This window comes from Pangasianodon hypophthalmus, chromosome 19 (assembly GCF_027358585.1).
Source record: "Pangasianodon hypophthalmus isolate fPanHyp1 chromosome 19, fPanHyp1.pri, whole genome shotgun sequence".
Classification (NCBI taxonomy): domain Eukaryota; kingdom Metazoa; phylum Chordata; class Actinopteri; order Siluriformes; family Pangasiidae; genus Pangasianodon; species Pangasianodon hypophthalmus.
The window spans coordinates 14147043-14164149 of NC_069728.1; the positions used below are offsets into that span (position 1 = coordinate 14147043).

The following is a 17107-nucleotide window of genomic DNA, read 5'->3' on the forward strand; positions in this document are numbered from 1 at the left end:
ATGACCACTTATTGAAATCTGTTATGTTTTTTTGTTGTCACCTGACGTTATTTGTTTGTTGATAGAGGTTTAGTGAGGAACACACAATTATTAATGAGGCCTTACTAAATAAAACTATAGACTGCACACACATATATATAGAGTTCTGTGCAAAAGTCTTAAGCACATGCAAAGAAATGCTGTAGAGCAAAGATGCCATCAAAAAAATGAAATTAAATGTTTCTACATTTTAAAAAAATACTATAAAGAGCAGTAAGCATTAATAAATGAAACAAAGTCAATATTTGGTGTGATGACCCTTTGCTTTAAAAAAAATAGTAGTCTCCGGTACAATGTGTGTAGTTTTATAAGGAAATTAGCTGTATGTTTTACTGAGCATCTTTCAGAAACAGCCACAGTTCTTCTGGAAACTTTGACTGTCACACTTGCTTCTTATTTTTGCAGGAAATTCGAGCAGCCTTCATTTTTTTTTTTTTTTGTCTGAAAAGTGGTCTTTTATGTAACCTGCTGCTTTCTTCACTGACATACAAACATTTTTCTGTAACATTTATTTTCGTCCTGGAAAACTAATGTTTTGAAATCTAAAATGTTTTTGTACTGACTCAATAGTGTAGAAGTCATAAAATAAAAATTTAAACAAAGTTTGTACTAAAAAAAATAGGGTGCCTAATACTTTTGCACAGTACTATATATATATATATATATATATATATATATATATATATATATATATATATATATATATATACATATAAACAGAATATTTGTAGTCACTTTTTTTAGGCTGTGAGCAATATGATAAAAGAAAGATCTAAATATGTTTGATTCTGTATCATGATTAATTTTTTTATTAATTTTTTTTCCAATTTTTTTTTTTTCATCCATTGTACATGATGATTCATGTTTGATTAATACAAGATAATGCTATTATGATCACTTGTCTCTTGACAAAAAGTGATGCTCTTTAGCACTCTTTTCATTTTGTATATATGGATTTTGTATTATTTTGTGTTATGTATTTTATTACTTAAATAATTAGATTTCATCACAATAATTAGACTTACGTAATTCAGGCCTGGCGTAGCTGTTTTCTGCATTTAGGCTCGCATCAGTGAGGACTGTGATGCCACTCACCTAGAGAGGGAAATCCACACTGTTAGCTCACTTCAAAAATAATGAAAATATGAGTCATAACCATGAACCCTCACGCCTTTTTGCTACCATGAATACAGAGTGTGGGTCACTAATTTCCATTCCGTCCATCAGAGTCACATCCGTAGTGTAAGTAGCCAGTTCCTCTATCACCTGTAAAAGAGACACGGCCATTCAGATAATCTGTGTTTTTAGATTAAAACCAGGATGTGAAACAAGTTGGTATAAATGGACTAGCAGGGATATGTCCCTCTGTGTTTCAGGTGGATAAACCAAGATCAATATAAGGTTTTATTTTTTGGCATCTACATCAGAATTGTTGCTGTGAACAAATGTTTTAAAGTGGATTATTTTGAATTTTTGTGGAACCAAGTGCAACAACATCACCTTAAAAAAATACACATAAAAGTATGAAGAAGCGAAGCTGGCCTGATTTCCTTCTAGCCCAGACTGTAGATTCATGCAGCTCTAGATTTGATCTTCATAATGGAGTGATATTTTTCTGCCCAGATATTTTTTTTCCACTGACGCAGTCATAACGTCATCAGCAACAACTGAGAAGGTGCACATGAAATACAGTCATGGGTGTAATGAAATTTACTCTATCATCCTTTTAACCCCCAAATACCTTTGGAGTTTGGAGCAGAAACTGACCATAAATAGACTCAGCACATATTGTTCAATAAAAGTACAACAATACAGAAAAGGTCAGATGACAGAACTTTTCTGTTTATTATGTTTGGTCTTTGGGGGAAACACGGCATGAAGCCAGTAGAGCAGACCTGAAACAGGTTTTTGTAAACTGTGCGAAAAGTGAAACACTAAACAGAGACGTGGGTGCATGCTGGGCATTGGGTTACATAGGTGTTATGGTGGATAGGATCTATTATTACAAAGACAATGTGGGAATATAAAACAAAATCGAAGACTGAGAATGGGAACTCCCCATGGGTGTTGATTTACTGTTGTTCTCAAGAGAGTATAAAAGCCAGAGTAAGGTAAAGCAATAATGCTGAGAAAACAACACCCCCTACCTTTGTCTTTGCAATGCCTCACCATGGGTCTCATGTACCCTGAATGTGTTTTCAGTATCGTGTGAATGCAGTACCCTCTTTTCTGTGAAATCGTTGCTCCGGTCTGAGTCCTGGCCTGCTTTGTCTACTACCAGGATTCCCACCAGTGATCTGGGCTCAGCTACGGAGATGGACAGAGACACGTTCTCTGCTGGCTCTGCATGCTCTTTTGCCCAGCTTACAGACACCTGCAGTCAGAAGTGCTTATTAATTATCAACTTTTAAATTAGTCTTAAATGAGTGACAAGCCTATCAAAACAAGCCTAAGAGAACACGAATCAGGCTTTATGGGCAAGCAAATTACAAAGCATCTTGATATCTCCAAATTCATGCTGGCTCTGCCCCCCTTACTCACTGCATGTATCATAGCACATGATGCAAGACACTATCATGCAGGCTAAAAGGGTGAATATTTCTGTGAGGTGATTTATTTAGCATTTATTGTAAGGAGTCTCCAGTGCTTTGTAACAGTCACTGGTAAAGCTGCAACTTTACATTATCCACTACAGGTAAGTCCTCTTATTTATTCTAATAATTCTTCTTTTGTTACAACACAAACAAGGACAGGATTTAGCTCTCAGATCTCATCTACAATTATTCAGGTCAGACCTGTATACTTTGGCCAGGGTGTGAAAACCAGTACATGTGCGAACACTTGCGCACACTTGCACGCACACACAAACGCACACACGCACAAAAACAAAAAAACATAATGGTTCGCTGTAAGAGGGCCTTGTTTTGTGTATCAGCATATCAGCACATTATTGTAAGGGTAAAGCCTAGAAAAAAGATCCCACATAATCCAGGCATTTGACCTGAAAATTGATCTGGAATTAGAGCCATGATGATCTGGTTTCATGAAAGACTAGAAGTCAGTTCTTAAATTCAATGCAAGTCTTGTTTGAAAAAAACATCAAAATATCAAAATGTGAAGTCAACAAACGCTCGAAAAGTTCAATGTTTACCTAAGATTTATCAGAAATAAAACAGATCAGGCCGCGCGTTTATAAGAAAATAATCAATGGTGAGGTACTATTATGCAGAGTTAAGAGGAGTTACTCTTACTACCCTGAAGTTATAACAGCACATTCTGAAGTATTTTATTCCCCTTATACCACAGCTATTTTTTAATTAATGAACAACATGAACTTTTTAACCATTTATAGATACATTTACTGTTGAATAAGTTAATCACCTATAAATAGTCAATCCCTAACTTCCTCTTGAATTTAATACAGAAAAAAAAAACAGTTTGTTACTGGTACTGGAAACTCTGTCCAAAAATGTTAAATACAGAACACTTCAATATATTAGTATTAGATTAGGTGGAGCATCTGCCATACAAGTTCTTGTGAATGAGAATTTATGAATTTAACATTTACATTGTTTCGCAGCATTTTTGTGAAGGAAACGTCCATCACATCATTGACAATCTCGCCATCAGGGAGGACGCAGTACACTAGCACATTCGCCAGTGGAACCCATGACGGATCAGGAGACAGAGAGAAGTATGAGGAAGTCACATTCCCAGCAGCCACCACCTGGCCTCGTGATATCACCTACACACACACATAAATACACACAGAAAACTTCTGCTGCTTACTGTATTTAGAAGGCAAAAAAAACCATTCTGTCTACTGAAAATATAGATTTATTATAATTGAAGCACATTTTCTTCTGAAATTAAACTTACCATGTAGTGGAATTCAGTTAGGGGGAAATTGCTTTCCACAGTCATGTAGAGGGATTGCCCAATCTGAAAGGGTCACAGAAAATGTAAATATCCTAAAATAAATTATAAATTATTCTCACACAAACTGCAGTCCAGGATTATTGGCACCCATCTAGAGAATGGGACAGCGATTGTATGAACAAAACATTGCATTATTAACATTTTTGCATTAAAAAAGATCCTCTAATCCTCTGATCATTCTCATAAGATTTTTAACAAGCTTTCCCCCTCTGGTTTAATTGTGAGCTGGTACACATGTAAAATCCTTTGTCATCACTAAAGACAGAAATTGTTGTTTTTGTTTTTTTGACCCACACAAGTAAGGTAATGGGTACAAAAAAAGAAAGACAAATATACCATTACCATTAATGTTTTTACCAAAAAAAGTTAAAAATACTATTAAGCCATTCCTGAGAGCAGCGGATTCATGCTTTGTGATCAGATGAGTGCAACAATCAAACTTCTTTGGCCAATGGCCTGGCTAGTGGTACAGGGCTCTTGTGAAGATTGATGGCATAATATGGAAATTTACTAAGCAAGAGGATACTAAAATACTGGCTCTAAGTCTCCCAAGTGGTGCAACAGCAAAGTGTTTGTCCCATAATCAGGAAATAGTGAATTCAAATCTCAATGATGCCACAATCACAAGGGAATAAAATCTGGGTGGCAGGGATGCTATACTCTCTCTCCCCTCTCAATCACAGCAACACTCACCAATCGTGAGTGTATATGAGCTCATGTATGTGGAAGAGGGCAGATAGCTCTTTCCTTTGGATGTGCTATGCACAGTTCAGAAATATGCAGTGACTAGCTTCGCATATCTCAGAGCAAGCATGTGTTAGTCCTCATCTTCCCCAACTGGTAGCTGACGTATGAGAGGAGAGAGCTAGTAGGTGGGTGGGAATTGGCAGGTGACCAAAATGGGGGAAACGACTGTATATTTATATTCCAACAAGATGTTGACCCCCAACCCACAAAATCAGGACACAAAATCAAAGTTTTGCAATGATCTCTGAGTTTAAATCCTACTGAATACCTATAGTGTGATTTGAAAAGGTCAGACCATGTGTGAAAACCGAAGAACATTTAAAGGAGCAACTGTATAAAAGTGTCTGATCATTGTCGTGAAGGGTGCCAGGAAGTCTGAAGGTTTGGTCAAGCTTACTAGCTTAAATGACAAAATATGTTTAGTATATTGACAGCACTTGCAGGACAAACAAACAATCAGCTTATAGGGGTACCAGCAGGACAAACTGTTAATGATAAAAATGTATAATGCATGAGAAAAATACAAATGAGAATCAGCCTTGCCTGTGGAGAACTTCTGCTTCTCAGCTGTATATACGTTCCAGAAGGAGACGAGTATCTTCTGTACAGCTGTAGACTCTTTTGAATGTCTTCATATTGGGCCTAAAACATACAGCAGATGGCAGCATGGCACAATCTCCTGACAATAACTGACATTCTCTGTGAGGACCTAGTTGGCATTAGCATGGCAGTATGTACTGAGTGTTAACTAAATTCCTGAGTGTTTATGGGATGCATAATGGCTTCTTTTTGGCATACAGCAAAAAAGCATTGTGTGACTTTCTTACTTTATACAAGTGTCTGTTATATTTGAACCTCTTTAACCTCTTCCCCCCTTAATCTGCTTTTAAAGCCATGAGTTAGTTTCAAACAATAATGACTTTAATTGATCTTAATGATTTATAATAACATAATCTAAAGGATGTGTATTGGCATTCTGACAATTTACTATGAAAAGCCCATTGAAAAGATCCATTGAGAAAGTAGAGCAAAGCAGAAAGTGGAGATGTAGTACAGGTGTCAGGAATCACACTTGTCTCTCATTACCTCTATTTTTAGCATAGCCACGTTTTCAGAGAGCTCGATCTGGAAGGGGATGACTCCATCAGCAGGGACAGGAAGTTGTAAGCTCTTCACTGAAATATTTCCATTAGGGTAAATGAAAGTCGAGGCTATAAATTCCAAATGAGAGGAATTCCGGGTTTTGAAATTTGCCGAATTTTCCCATTCCAGCGTCCATGGAGTGAGATGCTCTTGACTCACAGTGAGAGTCACACTCCGACTCTGGTCCTCTGCTGTCAGCGGACCGCGGTTATAGGTGGACAATTTTAGCTGCAACATGGAACCATATAATTAAAGACGTTAAAATCAACCATTATGTTCTGTTCAGATCCAAATGACCAAAAAAAAGTTTTTTCTAAAAGTGGAAAATACAAATCCAACATAAAAGACATAAAGTCATGTTTATCCTGAGAATGGCAGGGACAATATAAAGGATAAAAAAACAAATAAAGGTAAAGAAGGATTAAAAACAAAATTTAATTGAATAAGAAAGCTTTTGTAAATCTGGATTATGTGAGGTGATATAAGTGGTGTTCCATTCGATCCATTTTTTATTATCACTTCAAACTGTGGTCTGCTTTGGTGGGCTAGTTAATATATATATATATATATATATATATATATATATATATATATATATATATATAATATATGATGTTCCTTTGCTACTATAACAAACATATCATATATCATTGTGGAGCACGTGGTTAGTCAAAAGACTTCTTCTGAAGTTACCAAATCTCTCAGTTACAATGTCAAACTTTATTTATTTATTTGTATACTTATTTATTTATTTTTAAAGGAGTAACAGTCAGTTGTGTTCACTGTAACCTTAATTTCCTGTTAATGGCTGACAGGAGTGGAACCCGATGTGGTCTTCTGCTGTTACACTACACCGCAAAGTTTGACACGTTGTGTGTTCTGAGATGCTTTTCTGCTCAGCATGGTTGTAAAGAGTGCTTAGTATGTCCATTCTCCTCTGACCTCTCCATTCAACAAGGTGTTTCTATTCAAGTGTTTCTGTCCACTGGATGTTTTTTTGTTTACTTTTCACACCAGTCTGTGTTGTGCATGAAAATCGAAGAATTGGCAGTTTCTGAAATACTGATACATTTGGCACCAACAACCATGCCACGGTTAAAAATCACTCAATTTTTCCTCAATTCTGATGTTTGATGTGAACATTAACTGAAGCTCTTGTCCTGCATCTGCAGGATTTTATGCATCGCGCTGCTGCCACATGATTGGATATTTTCAAGTGTTCCTATTAAATTGGCCAATTTTATTGTAACTTAATTATAGATTCAAGATTAATTATAGATCTGTATGCCCAGGAAGTGAAGGTAAAAGAGTCCCTTTCATTTAAAATGCTCAGTTGATTTTATCTTGCACTAACCTGGGCAGAGAATTTCAGAGACGGCTTTATGGTGGACGGATACTGCTGAAACTCCAGATTATATCTATACATCGCAACAGAAACCCGAGCAGAGCTGTTGTATGTGACACCTATAGAAATACACAACAACATTAGCCCGAAGCGCTTCACAGCAAACTGAAAGACTTGCATTTTTAAAAAAATGATGGGGAACGAATAGTTGATGATCTTTATAAAGCTAGACTATGTAATCTTATTTGTGGCATAATTAAACATAGAAATACAGATTTAAAAAAATGACTAGCCATGTGAGTACATACTGAAATATCTATATATTTACATGCATAAATATCTATCTATCTATCTATCTATCTATATATATATATATATATATATACATGTAATAGAATAGTGTAAATGATGATATTTACCAGTCAGCAGTTCTGTGACCTGCACGTTAATGTCGATGTAGTCACTGGTGTCAAATTCTTCATAAAAAGGAGACATATAGTCAGCTGACTTCTTCTTCTGATACAGCGAAGGAACGTCAAAGCTTAATTCAGCTTTTCCGTCAATCTGTGAGAAAGACATACATCACACACACACACACACACACACACATACTGTGTACATACATACTGAATACATACTGTGAATGAATACATACTGTGTGTGTGTGTATACATACATATATATATATATATATATATATATATATATATATATATATATATAGATAGATAGATAGATAGATAAGACTTTAAGAAAGTCTGACCTTTTGTACAAAGGAGTTAATATGGTCAATATCACAAATTTTCTTACATAATCAGAAATAGTGACCTGGAAATTGTGCAACATCTTAAATACTGAATAGTTTTTTGTTTTAGAATTTTCATAATTCTAAAACTTTCTGTTTTTTTCCAGATTTTTCAATGTGGACTCAGACTTTTGGACCCCACAGTATATAATACAGTACTATGCAAAAGCCTTAGACACCCTTTGACATTCTTTGTCCTGGATGTTTATTTTATGAATTCTGCATTATTGGGTATGTAAAGAAAAAAAAAAACTAAGACAAATGCAAAAACAGATGCAAGTGTGAGACACCCGTGGCAGATTCTCCAAGATGCTCAAAAACTTACCAGCTAATTCCCTTATAAAACTGCACAAAGTGTACCTGAGACTACTGATGCTGATTTCTAAAGATAAATAAATACTGACTTTGTTTATTTTAGTGCTGTTTACAGGTTTTTTTGTAGAAAACATTTACTTTCATTATTTTGAGAGCATCTTTACTTTACAGCATTTCTTTACACATTCCTACACATACACTGACACAAACAACATTGCATTTGAAGCAGATGCCTACCATTTTCCAATCTTCATGAGATGATGTTATACCATGGAAGCTATGAACATATACTACTGACATTTTCCCAGCAACTGGCTTTCCATAAAGATATCTGCAATTGAACAAAAGAAACATGCATGTTTTCTTAGTTTTGTCCTGAACTTTTGAAATGACAATAAACACTCATTCAAGGTTCTTGGTCTTTAAGATCTGTTAAAGTAGGGAATTTGAAATTTCCAGAACTGCATCAGAGAACATTTCAGAATATAATATGGATGTTTTGTTGTCAATGTAAGACCCAAGCCACTAAGGTTTTCAATGCATTATATATTTCTACACTAAACACATTTATTGTTTCACCTTTTTTGATTTCATCTTCAGTAACTACTTTATTCTGGTCAGGATTTGAGTGAATCTGGAGACTCTCCTGGGAATACTGTGCATACACCCTGGACACTTTCGAGTAGTCAATCTATCTATGAGTATATTTTTGGGAGGAAACCTACACACACATGCAGAACAGGGTTAATTCTGCACAGACAATAATCTGTTGATCAAACCCAGACCCTCAAACTGAGAGACGGCAACGCTACCTGCTGCACCACCATGCCTAACCTTTTCCTTTCTAATAAACCAGTTCGTGACTTTTTGAAAAGTCTGGAAATGTTTCGAAAAGGTCTGATAGTGATGAATAGGGGACTCACTGTGCAGTAACAGTGTATGTCAGGTTCTCTTCACAGTAAAGAACATCAGGAGTGTCGAGCAGAACCTCAAATTTAGGCAACACTGCAGCCACACACCAACCAACACAAAATCAACACACAAGGTATTTTCAGTGCACTATATTTACATTTTCATAATCATTTCATTATCATAAACTCTTACCGTAATGACTGACAGTGAAGATTTTTTCCTGAGTGACTTCCTGGAAACAAGACAAAGTCATTTTTTCCCTCTTATTACTGTGTTGAAAAATATACAGCATCCATGCTTCTTCTGTACCTCTTATCCTACACAGGGTCACAGAGAGCCTGGAGCTTCTCTCAGGGGAATCGGGGCACAAGGTGGGGGACACCCTGGACGGGTTCCACCCCATCGCAGGGCACAATCACACACACTCACACACTACAGACAATTTATAGATTCCAATCAGCCTACAATGCATATCTTTGGACTTGGGGAGGAAACAGGATTACCCAGAGGAAACCCCTGAAGCACGGGGAGAACATGCAAACTCAGAGGGTGGAATCAGGAATCTAACCCCCAGTCCTGGAGGTGCGAGGCAAACATGCTAACCACTAAGCCACCGTGCCCCCCAAAAATAGATAGCATTTCAATCCAATTAATTAGTTACCGACAAATATAGAGCAGTTAAAGCAACAGTTCAGCCAAGTGCCTGAGGTCTGTTTCCTTTAGTTCTGCACTGGAGCTACAAGGCTAATGTAGCTAACTAGTAATAGAAGCTTATAGCCTCTAGTTTAGCACTCTAGTTTAGCACAATCACCTCAAAAGAAGCTGATCTTTCTTCCAATTAGTTACATGAGTCTGATGCTTGGACAGAAGGACACCAAACTACTTGCTGAGCAAGAAGGAGATTCTGACCTTCTAACTTGCTGTTTTTAGCTCTGCAACATACTTTTATCCATTTTTGTAGATAACAATGTATGCTATGGTGTCAGAAACCACATAAGCAAATCTGAGCTACTGAACAGCTGAACAGAGTGTGTGATTATTTAAGCATGCTAAACTGATAGCTACATATACACTTCCCTCACTTATTATCCTTACAGCTGCATATGCTTCATATGAGATGAGAAAAAACATGTGAAAAAACATTTCTCTTTTTAGCAGCACTTGACCATTAAATAAAAGTTTAATGAAGTAACAGATTAGACAGAAGCTAAGCAGATTAGTTAGACGAAATCAACGTCTGCCAACTCACTAAATCAACTCACGTTCACTGTAGCTATGATTTTCCACGTCCCGAGAGGAGGGTTCTGAGAGAGCTGAAACTCATTAGCCGTCTCTCCGAGGAAAGTGTCTACAGCCAGCCACTGACGGATCAGATTCTCCCGTGGATCCTGATTCAAGAACGAGATTCGATTAATCTAATTTCTGATGTACACTTGCATCAGAGATACTACTGTACATCCACAACATCTGAGCCACTCGTACTCACCATTATGATGATGTCTATCTGTTTGTTGCATGGTTTGCCATCAGGGGTTATGACCAGAGCCCGGATTTTTACGGCTTGGCCTGGTTTGTATTTGGGTTTGTCAGTCTGTAGCAGGATAGACACACTCCTGGGGCTGTACTGCAGCATGGTAGAATTAGAGAAGACCAAAGTCTGTCCAATGTAACCATTTACAATCAGCTTATAGGGGTACCAGTAGCTGGAATCATTCTCAGGGATCTAGAGAGAGAGAGTGAAGAATAATGAATAAAATTGCATTGCATTGTGTAATGTATAAAACTTGACAGGGCATGCTGTTATAGGAAAATAATCAATGGTGGTGGTGTGACCTGAAGCACACAGCATTGTGACCCAGCAGTTACATATTTTTCAATAACAGCAGATCCCATAATCTTTTATTCAACTTATACTACAGCAAATTGCAAACAAATGACATGGCATACTTGTTAACAAATGCAGCTTGTTACCAAGAAACCAATGTGGAAAACTTCAAACTTAAACAGCTGTACATCTGACACTGGAGACTCCTTCCAGAAATGTCATTTCCAAAAGAAATGTCTATTTCCAGAACACTTCACCATAGTAATGATTATACATTTTTCCTTATTGAAATTTTCCTTACTTTTAATGGATTGTTATTGTTAGACTTACAGTACATTAGGAATGTGCATGAGCTGTTAGTATAGAAACAATAACATATTAATATGTTACTAGAGCATTAATATAAAACTGTTATTTGGCTTGCAGCCATGTTTCTGCATGTTACACTATCTGACCAATCAGATTTGAGGATTTAGCAGTGCTATGGTATAATTAAACATTATTACAGTTATTATATGAAGCCTGCTGCTGACTTTTAGTCTTCAGTTTTGGGGGAACTTTGCTGCTGAATCTGACTGAACTGATACGTGTAATTCTATATTATCAGCATAAAAATAAAAGAAATATAATGGGCCTAAAACCAAACCTTGTGGGACCCCATTCAGCATTGTTCCAGTGGGACTGACAAACTAGAAACAGTCTAGTCTAGTTTCTTTTAATAAAGAGAAATCTTACAATTGCATTTTATTTAATATTCTGGATGTTTCTGAGCAAGGCTGCTAATATTTCAGTTTTGTTATTTAACAAAACTAACGTTAATGATCACAGTAGTTTTTTTTACATACATAACTCCTATTCCACCTGTGTTTTATATCTATACTTCTGTTTTGTGTCATCGTTATTTTAATCCAAGCTGCTATAAAATCAGCTTCTTGACAGGGATCAATCAAGTGCAATGTTACCTTTTTTTCTTTTTGATTTTTTTTTTTTTTTTGAGTATGTCAGCTCAGATGGGTTTATCTAAAGAAATAATGAAATAAATATCATACTCACAGGAGGCAGCACTTGCAGTTTAGTGGATCCTTAGAACAAAATGCACAGAAAGAGATTATTATTATTAGTAGTATTATTATTATTATAATTATTATTATTATTATTATTATTATTATTACTACTACTATTATTACTATTATTACTATTATTATTATACCCAGTCTGCTTTTGGAAACATTGCAAATTGTTCCTGCTTTCCTTCTTTTTATGTCATTTACCTCCTTCGACAGTGGTCTGAGCGCGGCCCAGGCTGTTGTTGCCTTGCATTATCTCAGAGATAACTAAAACTGATGATTTGGCAAGGATGGTGATGGATACTTTAGTTGGAACACCAGAACGTAGCACTCTGGAGACTGAGATCAGATAGGAAGGGCTCTGAAGTGGAGCTGGACTGGGAATTACAGAAACACAGCAAGGATGAAATGATGAGAACAACCAAACAAAAGCTTTAAACTGTTTTTGCACATCAGGTTACACAACCATCACAGTGTAATTTAGTGGCCTTTATAAGGTGATTAAGTGCAAAGACGTCAACATAAAATGGAGCCTGGATTGTAGCTACAAATAAGAGAAACGTTATTATAATGTGTGTATTTAACCAAAGCGGAACCAAATGTTTGCATACCTTGTTGGGTTTTGTGCTCCACCAATCACTGTGAAAAATCCAATCATTATGACAATGTGAAGCTGCCCCATTTCTAAGTCTTAGGCTCATGTCAATTCTCTGTGGTTATGAAGAATTCAGGAAGTATTCTTGTTTTAAATAAAGCATTGACACCTGATCTTTGGGAAAAGGGCTGTCCTTTTAAACAACACCACCACTGGGATCTCAATGAATATAGTACACAAGTATAGCTTACTTAACAGGACCGCCCCCTGTGGGGTGGGTGGCATGTGGGGTGGGTATTGCCTCCGATTTATATAGGTGCTATTTTTATTATTTTTTCTTTAGCTTGTGCCTTTAACAGCATGATACCACCTGGAAGCGTCAAAAATGGCTTTTTCAGTGACAGAAAGAGAAAAAAAGGATGAAGATTTTAACCCAAAAAGATTACGTGTCACATCAGGACTCTTATTCACAATCTGCTCAAACCGAACATCTTTTCAAGACATGTAGTTCTGTTGACTTTATAGCACAGAGTTGTAGAAGAGTAATGGGTTAATTATCACACTATCCAGTGTCACCCAGAAGAGGATGGGTTATCTTTTGAGCCTGGTTCCTGTCCAGTTTCTTCCTCATGTTGCCTCAGGGAGATTTTTCTTTGCCACTGTTACCTCTGGTTTACTCATCAGAGATTAAACCAGGGATTTAAATCTATATCTGGATTTATGTAAAGCTGCTTTGTGACAATGTTTATTGTTAAAAGCATTAAATAACAACAACAACAACAACAACAATAATAATAATAATAATAATAATAATAATAATAATAATAATAATAATAATAATAAAAGTCTTTCTTCACACTTTTCTCCAGATGGCGCTCTTTCGGAAACGACTTCCTTTTGTGTGACGTAAGAAGAGGTCAGGGGTCAAACTCGGTTCTGCGATTTTTTTTGGTTTTGTTATTATTTCTCCAGTTTTAAAGGACAAAGATGACGACATTACGTGCTTTTAATTGTGACGACCTTTTCAAATTTAATAACATGTGAGTAGGACTTTATTTATGGCGTTGAGTCAGATATGAAGCGTTATTATTCTGCAGCTGCGAGGTAGTGTTAGTGTACCACCACCGCGGCTAATGCTAACTCTGTCTTGCTATGGCTGAATCCTAAAAGGCTTAGTAAAGTGCACTATATAGGCTGTATAATAATGCTTTGTGCGTATAACATATTTGTATTCAAGAGGAATTATTTGTGTTCAAGAGGGAGTCATTTGGGAGTGAGGCTTGTTAATGCAAATAGCCATGAGGCCTTTTACCTTTAGCTTTCCTGTTGTCAGTAAACAGTTTATATATATATTTCCAGCTCCTTTTTGTGAAATAAAGGTTAGATTTCGCCTAAATCCTAAATGTATTTATATTAGGTATATAGGTGCCCTACTTAGGTGTAAATAAATAATGGCTCATACACCCTATTTAGTGCACTACATGTCCATTTAATTACCGACCAAGGAATACCTGAAATGTATGAATTACATTGAATGGGGGAAACAGACACTGTGTGTGTGTGTGTGTGTGTGTGTGTGTGTGTGTGTGTGTGTGTTAATTAATTCCACTGCATGCAGAACAAATATAGCCTATATACGCTGTGTGTGTGTGTGTTCAGCCATTTGGGATTGATCTGACATTTCCTTCCCTTTTCTTGCAGAAATTTGGACCCTTTAACAGAGACTGTATCCTTTTCACTCATAAATGCCCACTGTTGAGTGATAATGGTGATGTGTATATGATGTGCGTGTCTGTCCAGTCTCCTTCCTTAACCGTGTGCTTTACAGTATGGCATTCCCTTTTATTTACAGTATCTGGCACACTGGCCGGAGTATTTCATCGTGGCAGAGGCACCGGGTGGCGAGCTGATGGGCTACAGTGAGTCACTTCATTGCACCTTAAAGATGAACTAGAGGCAAACGGGTTCAGTTTAAAGTACTAACAGTTAAAAAGTACTGTTCTGATTGGATAAGATTATCGGGCATATGGCTGTTAAGTAGTGTTGCTGGATGTTTACAGTTAAACATAACTATAAACCGTTAAAAGTGCAATGTCTTGGTCATTAATAAATAAAAAATTGTGAATATTAACATCTTACAATCCTGTTGTCTTTTAAACTGTTTGGTTTCAGTTTAGATGCAGAGCCACAGAAAAAAGTTCTTTCTGGAGTTCCTGGACAATAAAATATACAGAATATATAAAATGTACAAAAATGTACAATAATATTTTGCCTATTTATTGGAACCATAGAGCTTTTTCTTCCTGAACAGGACATATTAGGTCCAAGTTGATGTTATTTACAGACTGACTTGTTTTTGAGTTATTAATGTTTGGATTAAACCCATTCTCAATTCAATTGACTGTTCAAACAGGATAATAACTCTAAGCCTGTCTCATTCAATGTAAGAGCTTTAGTAATGGCTGTGATTTTCTCCACTGTAACAAAATGATAAATGATAAATCACAGAGCTCACTCTGAGAACCAGTGCTTTAAATGACTGGCTCACGTGTGTGATTTCTGTGTGTCTCTGCAGTCATGGGGAAGGCCGAGGGCTCTGTGGCGCGGGAGGAGTGGCACGGCCACGTCACGGCTCTGTCAGTGGCTCCCGAGTTCAGACGGCTGGGTTTGGCTGCCAAACTCATGGACATGCTGGAGGAGATCTCGGAAAGGTGCAGTCCTTCTTTGGGATCGGGGGCCATACGTTATTGTTTCTGTAGTCTAGTAACAACTTAAACAGGGACTTGTATGGCAAGCACTCCATATAACCTAAGCTTTGTCATCATATAATCAGTGATGTGGTGAAGTTTTTCGTAAGATGATGTTTATTTAACACTAATGGAAGGAGTCTCGGGAGTCAGAGCTTTGTAACCGACAGGAAGAATGTCTTTAGGACAGTTCCTTGGTAATCTGACAATCTGCATTTTTTTATCATCTCAACTGCAAAAGAGAGAAAGAGAAGAGGCTGGTGAGGGAACAAGTGTTTATAGCTGCTGTAACGTAAACGATAACGAGTGAAAATGTTTCACAGACGTTCTACAACTTTGTAATCTCAGTGTAATGAGAAATCTGGACACTTTCCCTCCCCGCCAGCAGAGGTCACCATCACCAGCTGTGGTATTACAGGGAAAAAAAGAAAAACACTACAGGATATGCTCTTACTGGAAAATAATTCCTTACTTAAATGTTTGTGATAGGGTACAGGCCAATTCAGAATAATGTGTTGAAAACTATTCTTATATTTTTCTTGTCTGGGATTCATGAAAATAGCATATTTTGATTATTTTTACATTTATGGCATTTGGCATTTGATTATATTGCAACACATATGTTCAATATGTATGCAGTATATTCAAACAAATTGGTGAAGCCTGCATGACTTTGCTCAGTGTTAATAGATGACAGATCTGTGTGTTTCTATTTTGTAGGAAAGGAGGCTTCTTCGTCGACCTCTTTGTCCGCGTCTCCAACCAAGTGGCTGTGAACATGTACAAACAGCTGGGCTACAGCGTCTACAGAACCGTGATCGAATATTACTCAGCCAGCAACGGAGAACCAGACGAAGATGCCTACGGTAAAATCCTGCTTTTTTTTAAGTCTCACCTTATAAGCAGCTTACTATCATAATGACTCCTTTATATATGTTAATCAATGGTAACTTAGTGTAAACTTCATCACTGTGACTGCTTTCATTTCTACACAGATATGAGGAAGGCGTTATCGAGAGACACAGAGAAGAAGTCCATAATTCCGCTCCCGCACCCTGTCCGACCTGAAGACATAGAATAACACTGAACAGTGGCTCTCTGACTCGCTCTCTTACCCCATATTGGGAAAATAAAGATGCAAGACCTGTCAAGTTTAGTTTACTTCTTATCCAATCGCAAATTAATTATCAGAGGGTCACTGCTTTGTAAATGTTATTTATCAAAAGCTTTACTTGTTCCACTATTTCTGCACCATTTTGTCCAAAAATGAAATAAAACACAATATTACCCTCATTCTGAATGTCAGTCAGATCATTCGACTGAGCAGAAGTTGACAAATCAGTAAACCTGGTGTCTGGACTATTAGTTTTTTAATTTGTAGGTGGCAAGCAGACAAACAAGAGAAAGAAAATAACTGCTCTGCACTTTGGTTTGGTGTGCAGCTATGTTTAAATGTTGGCACAAGATTTACTAGACAGAATAATTAGCATTACATGGAAACACTGATGAAAATGAATTCCAGCTGTCTGCTTACTACTTTCAGTCACCTCTCAGTTAAATATATTGAGAGAAAATAAGGACACTAGCAAAGATTAATATCTTTTGTGTGTCTCATAACTGAAACAGTG

General features: G+C 36.8%; 2 protein-coding genes across 3 annotated transcripts in view; one reads left to right on the plus strand and one right to left on the minus strand.

The window, feature by feature from the left end:
- cd109 (CD109 molecule) overlaps window positions 1–12887 on the minus strand; it is a 46070-nt gene extending 33183 nt beyond the window's left edge. For both annotated transcript variants that reach the window (XM_026923386.3, XM_026923385.3), the window contains exons 1-17: window positions 12749–12887; window positions 12342–12514; window positions 12124–12152; window positions 10732–10968; window positions 10508–10633; window positions 9438–9477; window positions 9257–9338; window positions 8571–8664; window positions 7633–7777; window positions 7223–7332; window positions 5812–6096; window positions 5269–5367; window positions 3919–3981; window positions 3608–3784; window positions 2261–2413; window positions 1222–1305; window positions 1065–1134 (exon numbers count right to left, since the gene is read on the minus strand). In XM_026923386.3, the coding sequence (XP_026779187.3) occupies window positions 1065–1134; window positions 1222–1305; window positions 2261–2413; window positions 3608–3784; window positions 3919–3981; window positions 5269–5367; window positions 5812–6096; window positions 7223–7332; window positions 7633–7777; window positions 8571–8664; window positions 9257–9338; window positions 9438–9477; window positions 10508–10633; window positions 10732–10968; window positions 12124–12152; window positions 12342–12514; window positions 12749–12819 (2038 nt within the window). In that variant the 5' untranslated portion in view covers window positions 12820–12887. The remainder of the gene's footprint in view (window positions 1–1064; window positions 1135–1221; window positions 1306–2260; window positions 2414–3607; window positions 3785–3918; window positions 3982–5268; window positions 5368–5811; window positions 6097–7222; window positions 7333–7632; window positions 7778–8570; window positions 8665–9256; window positions 9339–9437; window positions 9478–10507; window positions 10634–10731; window positions 10969–12123; window positions 12153–12341; window positions 12515–12748) is intronic.
- A 733-nt stretch (window positions 12888–13620) lies between these two features.
- Window positions 13621–16772, plus strand: naa20 (N-alpha-acetyltransferase 20, NatB catalytic subunit). The gene is made up of 6 exons (XM_026923344.3): window positions 13621–13772; window positions 14434–14458; window positions 14561–14651; window positions 15308–15443; window positions 16200–16345; window positions 16475–16772. The coding sequence occupies exons 1-6, from the start codon at window positions 13720–13722 to the stop codon at window positions 16558–16560; spliced, it is 537 nt and encodes a 178-aa protein (XP_026779145.1). The 5' UTR covers window positions 13621–13719; the 3' UTR covers window positions 16561–16772.
- Window positions 16773–17107: the final 335 nt, after the last annotated feature.

Bases quoted from the DNA above. Each gene is read 5' to 3' on its own strand.
- naa20 (XM_026923344.3), top strand. From the start codon at position 13,720: ATGACGACATTACGTGCTTTTAATTGTGACGACCTTTTCAAATTTAAT. The intron at 14,652-15,307 runs GTGAGTCACTTC...GTGTCTCTGCAG, and splicing joins TGGCGAGCTGATGGGCTACA to TCATGGGGAAGGCCGAGGGC. The intron at 16,346-16,474 runs GTAAAATCCTGC...ATTTCTACACAG, and splicing joins ACCAGACGAAGATGCCTACG to ATATGAGGAAGGCGTTATCG.